Here is a 12,462-nt window from a genome sequence, read left to right as displayed (position 1 = left end):
CTGGCATGGGGAGCCTGAAGTCTGCTAGGGTTTCTGAACCCCCAGAAACAATCTTTCCTCTAAGACCAGCGTTTGAACACACATGCTGACTGGGTTCACTCATAAACAATGGGCTCTAGACTGAGGTCCCAGATCTACAAACTCCGACCAAGGGAGGGACACCCTTGGAGAAACGTTTTGCTCCAGGGGTCAGCCTGGCAGTCGAAGTCCAGACAGGCACTGATTCATTTCCTGATGTTCCTCTCGCCGACAGATTCCCAGCGGGGTGAAGGCAGCTACTGGCAGTGAGAAGCCTCAGGAATTGGACTGCAAGAAGCAAGGGGGCGAGGGCGGAGCCGAGGAGAAAGGGGGGCACGAACCGCTGGAGCAGACTGCACCCCCTCGCCCCAAAGGTGCCGATTAAGTGTGTGTGTGTGTGTGTGTATGCACGCGCGTGTGTGGGGTGGGTCTGAAGGCTTGTTGCTACCATGAGTGAGGTCTCCAGCTCTAATCCCAGACCTCACAAGGGGACTCGGAGACCAGTGACTGCTCTTCATATGGGCTACAACCATTAGAAGTTTAGAAATATGGTAACAACTGTAGTAGTGATGGTTATTATCCTGTCTGTGACATGGCAAACAGAATTCAGGATAAGCAGCAGAATTTGCTCGGGTGCAGTTCAATAGAGCCAGCTGATTCGCTGATCCGCAGGCAGTTGAAAGATTCCACGCCTTACCCAAGGCAAGGATTCCCAACCTCTTTTATGCCATTATCCGGGGTGGGGGGGGGGGGTCCGATTGGGGACCCCCAATCCCGGGGAATGTGATGGTGTGGCAGCCCCTCTGTTGGACTTCGTGGTGGTCCCCGCAAACTGCCCACTCAAAGCCGAGCCTGACCCGTTATCTGCTGTCCTGGCGTGCGGAGTTCGCCGGTGCCTGGGGGAGGGGATGGTGAGGATTGTGGCTCTGTGCCGCTGTTGAGAGTGCTCCCAGGATTCCCCGCGGGGCTGGCGGTGGCTGTTGCCCCGAGCAGCCTGGCACCTGCGCTGGTCGTTCAGCTTTGCCCGGACTGGTACTTACGCGATGTTTCTTTTAAAGCTGAAGAGGCCAACGAGGACAAAGACGTTGCAGAAAGCCTGCAGAATGGTGAGATAGTGAAAGAGATGAAGGAGGAAGAGAGCAGAAAGGAGCAGGCTGGCAAAGGAAAATTTATGTTCAATATCGCGGATGGAGGTTTCACAGGTACCGGGCCCTGTCTGCCTGTCTATAGATCCTGTCACTCCCTCAGTGTAGAGGAACTACATTAATTCTCTCACTCCCTTTCCACTACTCCTTCACCCCTGAAACAGGCTCCATCTGCCTCCCCTCCCCAATCCGGGTCCATCTACCCATTGTCCTCATCCTCTCCCTGTCCCACCACTTCCCCCTCCCCTCTCAGTCCAGACGCAGGGGTTTGACCTGGGGCCTTGACAGTTCCCTTCTCTCCACTGCTCGACTTACTGAGTTCCTCCAGCAAATTGTCGCTCCAGAATCCAGCATCTTCGGCCTCTCGCCTCTCCAAGATGTCCGTTCTGTGTCTGGTGGGACCGTCTCTCCCGCAGGCCTGGGTCAGTGCTAGTGGACCCTTGCCCACGTCCAATCTGCCATTGTGTGCCAGCGCTGGTGGGCTTCTCCCCCTCAGCACACCCGTTTCCGTGGAGACCAACAGTTCTGTCACAATGCAGACTAACAGCAGAATTTCATTACTTCAGCAACTGGGCTCGATCTTTGAATGGAGATGTTTGCAAGGTAACACTTCTGGTTTTTGTTTTGTCAGAGTTGCACACACTTTGGCAGAATGAAGAACGAGCTGCTGTTTCTTCCGGAAAGATCTACGACATCTGGCACAGGAGACACGACTACTGGCTGCTAGCTGGCATTGTTGCGTATCCATTACCCGAGACAGGGAATTGATGGGAGGGGGTGGGGGGGGGGGGTAAGGCAGTAGTAACTCACCCTGGTGGTTATATAGACTGAGGGACAGTGTCTGGATCACGGAATGACGTTGTATCCAGAGTGTCGTTGACGTGTCCTTCACCAGCCATGTCCTGAAATCCTCAAACTCCCATCGGTTTGAAGATTCTCCAGCAATCCTTCACAATCCTGTCATATCTGCAAGCGGAACCGTCATTATTTCCTTTGTTTTGATTCCTTTCGTAACCTTGAAGATTTTAGTAATTTAAAGTTCAGAGTAAATTTATATCACCACATACAATCCTGAGATTCATTTTCTTGCGGGCAGACACAGTAAGTCCAAGAAACACAATAGAATCTATGAAAGACTTCCCTAGCACTCAACAAGGCAGATAAACAATAGATTGGCAAAGGACAACAAACTGAAAATACAAAAGAAAATATTAATAATAATGAATAAGCAATAAATACTGAGAACATGAGATGAAGAGTCCTTGAAAGTGGGTCCACAGTTGTGGGAACAGTTCAATGGTGGGGTGAGTGAACTTATCCCCTCTGCTTCAAGAGCTTGATGGTTGAGGGGTGATAACTGTTCCTGAATGTGGTGGTGTGGGTCCTGACATTCCTGTACCACCTTCCCGATGGCAGTGAGAAGAGACCGTGGACTGGATGGTGGGGGTCCTGGATAATGGATGCTGCTTTCCTGTGACAGCACTCTGTGGAGATGTGCTCAGTGGTGGGGATGATCTGTACAAGGGCGTTGGTGTTTCCGTACCAGGCCGTGATGCAACCAGTCAATGTACTCTCCACTACACACCTGTAAAGGGTTAGATGACAGGCCAAATCTTTGCCGCTGTGCTTTCTTCACAATGGCACTTATCTGCTAGATCCGGGACAGATCTTCTAAAATGGTAACACCAAGGAAGTTAAAGTTGCTCACCCTCTCCACCTCTGATCCTCCCATGAGCACTGGCTCATGGACCTCTAGTTTCCTCCTCCTCTAGTCAATAATCATCTCCTTGGTCTTGCTGACATTGAGTTGGGGCACCACTCAGCCATATTTTCAGTCTCCCTCCTGTGTGCTGATTCATCTCCATCCTTGATTCGGCCATTGATAGTGGTGTCATTGGCAAACTTAAAATATACAGTTGGAGATGTGCTTAGCCTCACAGTCATAAGTATAAAGCGAGTAGAGCAGGGGACTAACATACAGACTTCTGATGCACCTGTGCTGATGGAGATTGTGGAGGAGATGTCGTTGCCAATATGACTTGATAGGGGTCTGCAAGTGAGGAAATCAGTCTTTGAAATAGAACCCCTCCCAGTTTTTCTCATGTTTATAATCTGAGAAATGCCTCCCTGCTCCTCAATCTTCCTGTCTGCGATATGAAGACCAGAGCTATTCAGTGTGTTAAGTTTGTTGCTGTGACTTGTTTGTTGAACATTTGTGGCATATATTCTCAACCTGATGAATTATTTACTTCCCATTTACCCGGAAAAGTGCATTAATTTGGAAAACGCACAGGTAGCTGGTGTAAAACATAAAATGTGTTATTTATGTTAAAACCAGGACAGTGTTACTCACGTATTTATAAAAAACCCTGCGATTTTTTAAGTGGGAGAATTGGGATGGAGATTGAGGAAGTGGGGCTCTTTAGTGCAGCTACAAGACGTTCTGAGCTTTCAGTGACCTATCCATCTGCCCTAACCCCCCTGCAGGAACAGTGCATTGGCATCTTCCCTCCTGTTGCTCTGTTCTCCTTAATATTTCTGTACAGTCACGGCTATGCTCGATGGCAAGACATCCAAAATGATCCCAGATACACCATCATCAACGAACCTTTCAAGGCGGAGATGAACAAGGGGAATTTCCTGGAAATGAAGAACAAGTTCCTGGCCAGGAGGTTCAAGGTAAATTTGCTGCTGTCTCAGGAGTGTTTACAATTTATATCTACTCATTTAGTTTTCAGGGACTGGACAGCCCCTAATTGCTCATTCCTCATCTGGGTGGCTTGTTGGACCATTTTGGAGAGCACATAGGAGATGGCACATGGTGGGTCTGCAGGGGAAAAGGATAAGAGATCCTTTCCTTGAAGGACATTGAATGAGACAGCTTTTTACAACACTCTACCAAGTGGCCGTTACTCACGACCAAATTTCTATATTGCTGACCTTGTACTTCCCACATAAGGAGCAGGTTGTAAACGGACTTGCCTTTGCACATCCGAAAGGACTTGGTGATCCCCGGAATTCCCAAAGTTCTATACTGCTGACATTTTAGTTCACACATAAGGGACAGGTTGTAAACGGACTTCCCTTTCCACACTCAAAAGGATTTAGTGATCCCTGGAATTCCTGTGACTACCAGTGAATTTGCCACTAACTGTGAAATCCAAGTTCTTTGTGTCTGTAAGCAGACAGTGTTATGGGTTCGGTTGCTCCTTTATAGGTAACTGGGATTAAAAACATGGGAGGAAAGTTGTGCCTTTTGCTGATGTCATTTGGGACAGCCAATTTCACATTTAGATACTCGGGGGGGGGGGGGGTGGTCTCAACCGGGATAAGGCCATGAACAACCCTACATTTCCCTCTGCTTCCCCTCCCAACTCACAATCCTGGTGGTTAGTTCTTCCCCAGCCTGGTTGCTTGTTGGCGGAGGGCTAATAAAAGAAATGAGGTGACCTGTGCTACTATTACATGAAGCAGCCACAGTTTTTTTTTACTGAAATAGAGGAAGCTTGTAATGCAGGGTGTTTGGCAACAGGCAGTGTGTGATTTTTGTGTGTACTTACATATGTGCCTTGGCATTCGGTATTACTTACAGAAGGGTGCAAAAGTCTTAGGCACATATATATAGCTAAGGTGCATAAGACTTTTGCAGAGCACTGTATTTGTCAATGTGGAGCCAAAAGTGAGTTTTTAAATCTGGCAGGAGCAAAGAATGTAGGGAATGGCAAGGGTAGATTGCCATGGGAGCGATGTGGGACAGGTGGCAGAGGAGTGCCAGGGACGGGGTTGGCACAGGTGCAGACACACCCAGCCCTGAGACACCAGGCAAGGTTATTTGATTCCAAACAATTGGTTTATTGATCATCACAGAATGTCTCTCTGGTGCTTCCCTCTCCCCTCTCCCTTCCTCTTCCCGCTCTCAGTCCACAATAGAGACCCTTATCAGAATCAGGTTTATCATCACTCACATTTGTCATGAAATTTGTTTTGTTTTTGTGGCAGCAGTACAGTGCAATACATGAAGTTACTACAGTACTGTGCAAAAGTCTTGGGCACTATATATATAAAAAACTTTTTGCACTGTACTGTAAGTTTAATGCTGTAAGTTTTTCAAAGCACATGTATATATGTGTACTTGTGCATGTGACAATAAACTTAACTTTGACTTCCAAGTGTGTGACTTTACACGTGAGTGTATCCCATATGCTTGTGAGCAAGTCTTTTTACAATTTGTTGATTCAGACTAGAGATCTGAGTGTTTGATGTGGACCGATTGAGTCAGTACTGCACTGTGGGGACACACTCAGGAGAGCCACCCTTTGCCTTCTGAGGTGGACGTGAAAGTCCTGGCCTGCCTTGGAAAGCAGGAAACATTCCTGCGTGTCCAGGCTGACGTATCTCGCTGTTTCAGATTGGTTGTTAAAATTTGTGGGAAATTACATTGCGGAAGTCAGTGGCCTTGTTTTCACTTTCGCAAAGTTATCTGCTTATGAGAAGTTTGGGACTGAATGAATTTCAGTTATGAATCTTCACCTGTTCTTCCTCCTCTCCCACCGTTCCCTCCCGCCCATCCACTGCCACTCCTCTGTCCCGACTGCCCGGGGTACCCTTGCTCTTCCCTACTGTGTAATGCTCCGGGCATGGGCCCTGATTACCTCCTTGTGTCCGCTCTCTGCAACTCCCCAGCTGCCCCTTCCCCAGTCCCCTCACTCCCGCTGACCTGGTGTGGGTGGGCGTGCTGTGGTGGGTCTCTGGGTTACCAGTGGTTGTGGGTGAGATATTGCTGAACTGGCTAATGGCTTTTGTTACTTGTATTGACCCCCCCGTTCTCCTGTCTTCACCCCACTTTCCCCGACATCAGCTCCTGGAGCAGGCTCTGGTGATCGAAGAGCAGCTACGGAGAGCCGCTTACCTCAACATGACCCAGGACCCCAACCATCCTGCCATGGCTCTCAACGCCCGCTTCGCCGAGGTTGAATGTTTAGCCGAGAGCCACCAGCATCTCTCCAAGGAGTCTCTGGCCGGTAACAAGCCCGCCAATGCAGTTCTGCACAAAGGTTTGTCGCGTGAGCTCAGCCCCCCCCTTCCGTCTACCTCCCGTCTCCATAGTGACCACTCAAACAGGTCCTGGACATCGTAGAGATTGAAAGTTAAGAGAATAGTTTCAGCACCATTGCACTGCCCCGCAATATCTTGTAAAAATTGTTCCTTTTTTAGCGAATCTGCTAATAAATTCAGCTTTTTGTAATGAAGTGCCTCTGGTGTAATTGTGATCTTAATTTATTTTTGGGTGTAAAGTAGGGACTGGGGGTGGATTATCGCACAGACCTACGCTGACAAACAGCCTCAGCCGGGCTCACCTCTACCCGTGTTTCAAAAGTTGCCAGGTTGCACGGTACAGACAAAACTATGCAGTGAAATTGGGGGTGGGGAACAGTTCTGTACTTTTAAGACAGTGGAGTGCAGATTAGGTTGTACTTGCCTTGGGAGTTAGAGGTGGTCCAGCACCCTATTAGATAACCTGCTGTGGAGTATTTAATAAGGCCGAGAGAGACGACCTGGGTCTCTGGTTTAACATTTGGGTCTAGACCCCCTCAAACTGTTTATCTTGCTGTTTTGAACTGGGTCACCAAACTGGTACCATCAGGGCGAGCAGCTAATTTGTTCCTGTTTGGTGGAATGTTTGACAACATCTAAAGAGGATTTGTTTAAGCTTCAAAGCCATGGTAAACAAACTGAACCCTGCGGCTGAATGGATAAACCACACCTAACCTCTGGCTGCAGTGGAAATGTGAGTGGTTAGCGTCTCTGCAACCTGCCCTATATTGCGGCCCCCAGCTTGTCGAGGTACAGCATGCCCGGCCTCTAGGGGGCAGACATGGGTTGCATTAGTTACTCTGCACTGGAAGGAACTGGGCTTGACGTCTTACCATGAAGGACACAAATTGCACCTCAGTGCCTGGCAGCCTACTTCTGTTGCCTGTCACTCAGGCAATGTAACCCTGTACTGTACACACAAAGTGTACCTCCTCCTGTTATAGAAACATAGAAAACCTACAGCACAATACAGGCCCTTCGGCCCACAGTGCTGTGCCGAACACGTATGTACTTTAGAAATTACCTAGGGTTACCCATAGCCCTCTATTTTTCTAAGCTCCACGTACCTATCCAGGAGTCTCTTAAAAGACCCCATCATATCCACCTCAACAGTCGCTGCCAGCCCATTCCACGCACTCACCACTCTCAGCGTAAAAAAAACTTACCTCTGACGTCCCTCTGCACCTACTTCCAAGCACCTTAAAACTGTGCCCTCTCGTGTTTGCCATTTCAACCCTGGGAAAAAGCCTCTGACTATCCACACATCACCCCTGGTGTGATACCTCTCCCCTTGTTGCAGTTTTAGGTACATTGAACACAGTTTTTAAAAAAAAGTACTTGGTTACTTCTGCTGATCAAAGATTGAGAATCTCCTGCAGTAAGTGGCTTCTGTCCCCATTCCAGCACAGTTAGCATGAATATTAGACCTCTCCTCCATCAACCCCAGCAACATCATTCAGAAACTTCCCCAAGGTTCACAGTGGTTCACTGCCCTGGAATTGCTGGGCCCTCCATGTCCTCTCTCTGGCTGTTGTACGGTGCTGCACTGGATGGTTCAATGCTGTAGGTCATTTTGGACACCATTTTGGGACGCATGTTAGGGATTACTTTCCACTACTTTGTAACATTACCCAGCTCTTCCTCATCTCTGCTGCACAAACTTTATCCGAGTCTTTGTTACCTCTAGAACTGGCCATTAAATCCTCTAAATGACCACATTTCCGTCCCCATAATCTTTAGATTTCCCTCAGTTCTGCCCGCAGCCCACCTGGTCTGTGTACTCCCCAAAGTCCATCCCCTTCTGGTCAGCTTCAGTTAAAAAATTTGCATTGTTTCCAAATCTTTCCCTGGTTTCACTCGCTCTCCTGCTCTCTGTAGCCACCCCCACTTCTCCTCTCCTCTCTCTCTCCTCCTCTCTGTAGCCACCCCCGCCTGTCCATCGGGCTGAGATCTCTGAGCCGCTGCCATTTTGAACCCACAGGTGATTGTACTTTCAGGCTTTAAATCTGGAAATCCGTGCTCCAAACCCTCGCTCTCCCACTTTCGAAGCTGCTCCATAAACTGCCTTTTCCCAACAAACTTTCAGTTCTCTCTCCCGATGTGTACTTTGTGGGTTTTGGTGATGTTCCTGTGAGCTACTTCAAATTTTTTAAAGCTGAAGGTGTTGCAGAACCACAAGCTGTTATTTGGGATTGTACACAGGAATAGTACACTAATTCATTACACTGCTCAAAAGGAATATTATCCCAATTCTGATCAATGCACTCTCTCCTGTCCTGTAAAATAGAAGAGTAATATATTCAATGCTGTTACAGTGGTCACCTGCAACCCTAGAACTCTACTGCACAGGAAGTAGCTCTCTGACCTCTGATATACAGGTGCTATTCCCAAATCCTGTACATTACATCCCTGTGCATATTTGCATGGTCGTATTCTGCAAGTTAGTGGATTGATTTACACTACCCATTCAGGTCAGCATATCCTAGGACCTACCACAGAAATAGCGACTCTCCTGTCCTTTAGGTCTTTTGCCCATTTAATTAATTTTGATAACTGCCCCACTCGGCAGACCTTCTGCAACTGGAAATAGTTTATATTTCAAGAAGCCGAGACGGTTGAGGAGATTAAGTACTCATATTGCACATTGTAGTAATGTTACAAATTCTTCCCCTTGCACCACACTTTATATTGAAGTTGATGCAGGAAGTGTTTATAGAATTAGTAAACCTGGTTCTGATTGGCAGCTGATGCTGCTCTCTGGCATGGACTAGATGGGCTGAAGGGCCTTTTTCTGAGCTGTACTCCTTTATGACTCTGTAATATTGCTAATTTGAGGCCCTGCTTCACTGTGAGACAATTGGGAGGTGATTTGTAGAGCAAAGAATTATCATCTGTTTTCTCCCTCTTACCACCAGCCTCCCCTACTCTGCATACTTTCCTCGCAATGAGTCTCCTTGTGTCTCTTATTCCTGGATTAGGAGGAGCGGAATCGAATGGCTCAGACGGAAGGTGGCGATTGAGTGTGCTGATGGTTGTTGGGGGTGGGGAGGGGGAAGGTGCAGTTGATCTGTAAGCTAGAAAGGGCTGGGAATCAGACAAAAATATAGGATGTCCACCACTTCCTCTTTAGTTTAGAAAGGGCTGGGGTAGGGAGGAGAGGGGAAGTGCACATCAAGTTTATTTACCATCCCTTCCTCCCCATTGCCTCTCAGACCAAGGACTTCATAATCGTTGCTAAACCTAGCAAACCTAAGGCTCTGCTCTGAACGGCTCTGGATCAAACCGCCAATCAGAGATATCAACACACACACAACGAAATGCTGGAGGATCTCGGCAAATCAGGCAGCATCTACGAAGGGGAATAAAGAGTCAACACTGCCTGACTTGCTGAGCTCCCCCAGCATTTTGCGTGTGTTGCTGAAGGTTTCCAGCATCTGCAGAATCTCTTGTGTGTCTGAACAGAGAGATTATGTCCCTTCAACCTCCCTAAAGCAGCCATCCCCTCCTGCAGCTTAATAAAGCAAGGATGTGGAGTGATATACAGATGCTGTTCTTGGCTCGGGGAAATCCCTGGCAAGATTGGACTTTATTGCCCAGGAAATGAACTGAGAAGCTACAATCTTGAACCATTTGTCTACACGGGTCATAGTACATTTCAGTTGCCACTTCAGGGTTAAAAAGCAGCAGCATGGAGATGACTGGAGGTGCATAGTGGCCCAGATTAGGTGAAGTTGGCAGATTTCCTTTCATTAGCAAACCAGTCGGATTGTAGCAACTTCATGGTTCTTTTCACTGATACCAGATCCTTGTAGGTCAGTTTTTAACTGAGTTTCTCAGTATTTTTTGTATTCTGAACGACTTCTCTAAAAACAAACCCATCACTCCCCAGAAGCCTGTCCGCTTGCATACGGTGGCCGGGGGCCAGTTGAGGTTCATTCTGTCCCATCTATTATTTTTGCCAGTGAGCAGACCAGGCTCAAAGTCCACAGTAGGGGAATGCAGCAGAAATGATTCCACGTAAAGGCAGGCTGCTGGGCGTAATATTAGAGCCAAGTTCTACATGCGGGACAAGGGTTTAGAGGGCCCCCCTGTTGTTATCAGCTAGTCAGAGCTTCAGTCACTGTTCCTGGCCTCGTGTTGCCGTCACTGTTCCCCGGGATGTCGCTGTGCATAGTGCGCGCTCTTACTGGGATAGACGGAGCCCGCAGCACAGCTCTTGAGTGTTGCCAGCCGTTGGGATGTGTTGCTGGTGCGTCCCCTACTGAAACCCTGGCCCTGAGCTCCTCGCCCTCTGTTTGCTCTCTGTTTCTTTCAGTCCTGAACCAGTTGGAGGAGCTCCTGAGCGACATGAAAGCCGATGTGACGAGGCTACCCAACATGTTGTCACGGGTCCCGCCCGTCGCGGCCCGGCTCCAGATGTCGGAGCGAAGTATCCTGAGTCGACTTGCCAACCGGGGCACCGAGCCCCAGCAGCAGGTAAGCGCTGGTTTCCGGGCTCAGTGAGTGAGGGGGCAAGGCTATTTAATCTGTTCTCACTTCCTTCGGGCTTCACGTCCCAAAGAATCCACGAGGGCTTAGTGACGAGGGGCATCACTCCTCCAAAGTCTCGGGTCGCGTGTAAGGTGGGAAACTTCTCCTCCTCAATAGGGTAGGCGTTGGCAGAAGACAGGCCCTCATGATGTGCCACTTGAAGCATCAGTCGCCGAGCAGGAACCGCAAAGCTCCCTGTCTGTGGAGCGTGTGAGCGTGCACTGGGCAGGATCGGCCGTGACTGAGTTTCCACCCAGAGTCAGACGTCAATGCCCTTGATGCAGGCTGATCAGTGCCTGCAGAGAGGGGAGAATGCAGTTTCTAAAGACACGAATTCTCTGCCCTGCACTTTGTTTGATTTTTGTTTAAACAAACCGTGTCTTGCAGCCCTTCCCGCAGGGTCAGTATGGAGCGGCGCAGATGTATAGTAACAGCTTTGGGCCCACCTTCCGAGGGCCAGGGGCCGGAGCCCTCATCAACTACAACCAGATGCCACTGGGCCCCTACATCAGCGGTAGGTCTGAGATCTGGAAAACAGGGGCTCTTACCAGTAAAAATGATCACGAAGCTGCCAGACTTGTAACCCTAATCTCCCTCTCCAGTCCAGCTCGTGTGTAATCATTGAAGTGGGATGGCGGGGGGAGGGGGGCAGCATGGTAGTGTAGTGTCTCCCGTAACGCTTTACGGATCCAGTGATCGGGGAATAATTCCCCTGGGTTTTCCCGTGCAGGCTCCATTTTCCTCCCACATCCCAAAGGCATACAGGTTAGGGTTAGTAAGATGTGGGGATGCTATGTTAGCGTTCGAATCATGGCCACACACTTGCGGGCTGCCCCCAGCGCATCCTCAGACTATGTTGGTCATCGATGCAAACTACGCATTTCACTGTCTGTTCCGCTATTTCGCTGTCATGTGACAAATAAAGATAATTTCTCAAGGCATTTATTCCAGCCTGGGCATCCACAGTGCCTACAATAAATATTCACCCCCGCCCCCAGGAAGTTTTTCTGTCTTATTCCAGCATTGATTCACAGTGGATTTAATTTGGCTTTTTTGACACTGATCAACAGAAAAAGACACTTTCATGTCAAAGTGAAAACAGCTCTCTACAAAGTGATCTAAGTTAATTACAAATATAAAACACAAAATAATTGATTGAATAATTACTCACCCCCCCCTTCAAGTCAGTATTTAGTAGATGCAACTTTGGCAGCAATTGCAGCCTTGAGTCTGTGTGGATAGGTCTCTGTCAGCTTTGTACATCTGGACACTGCAATTTTTCTCCATCCTTCTTTACGAAACTGCTCAAGCTCTGTCAGATTGCTTGGGGATCGTGAGTGAACAGCCCCTTTTCAAGTCCAGCCACAAATTCACAATTGGATTGAGGTTTGGACTCTAACTTGGCCGCTCCAGGACATTAACTATGTTGTTTTTAAGCCATTCCGGTGTAGCTTTGGCTCTATGCTTGGAGTCATTGCCTTGCTGGAAAACAAATCTTCTCCCAAGTCGCAGTTCTCTTGCAGACTGCGTCAGGTTTTCCTCCAGGATTTCCCTCTATTTTGCTGCATTCATTTTACCCTCTACACAAGCCTTCCAGGGCCTGCTGCAGTGAAGCATCCCCACAGCACGATGCAGCCACCACCATGCTTCATGGTAGGGACGGCGTGTTTTTGAT

At 48.5% G+C, this 12,462-nt stretch overlaps 1 protein-coding gene across 1 annotated transcript in view; it reads left to right on the top strand.

The window, feature by feature from the left end:
• Positions 1 to 12,462, top strand: part of chd5 (chromodomain helicase DNA binding protein 5) — a 92,061-nt gene that overhangs the window by 77,581 nt on the left and 2,018 nt on the right. The window contains exons 32-38 of the mRNA XM_059952130.1: positions 254 to 392; positions 1,077 to 1,220; positions 1,795 to 1,903; positions 3,710 to 3,842; positions 6,022 to 6,217; positions 10,573 to 10,733; positions 11,175 to 11,301. Coding sequence (XP_059808113.1) covers positions 254 to 392; positions 1,077 to 1,220; positions 1,795 to 1,903; positions 3,710 to 3,842; positions 6,022 to 6,217; positions 10,573 to 10,733; positions 11,175 to 11,301 — 1,009 coding nt within the window. The remainder of the gene's footprint in view (positions 1 to 253; positions 393 to 1,076; positions 1,221 to 1,794; positions 1,904 to 3,709; positions 3,843 to 6,021; positions 6,218 to 10,572; positions 10,734 to 11,174; positions 11,302 to 12,462) is intronic.

The sequence above is a fragment of the Hypanus sabinus genome, chromosome 27 (genome assembly GCF_030144855.1).
Source record: "Hypanus sabinus isolate sHypSab1 chromosome 27, sHypSab1.hap1, whole genome shotgun sequence".
Taxonomy (NCBI): Eukaryota; Metazoa; Chordata; class Chondrichthyes; order Myliobatiformes; family Dasyatidae; genus Hypanus; species Hypanus sabinus.
Note: the sequence above shows the minus strand (reverse complement) of the source record. Positions and strands in the feature narration are given on the sequence as shown.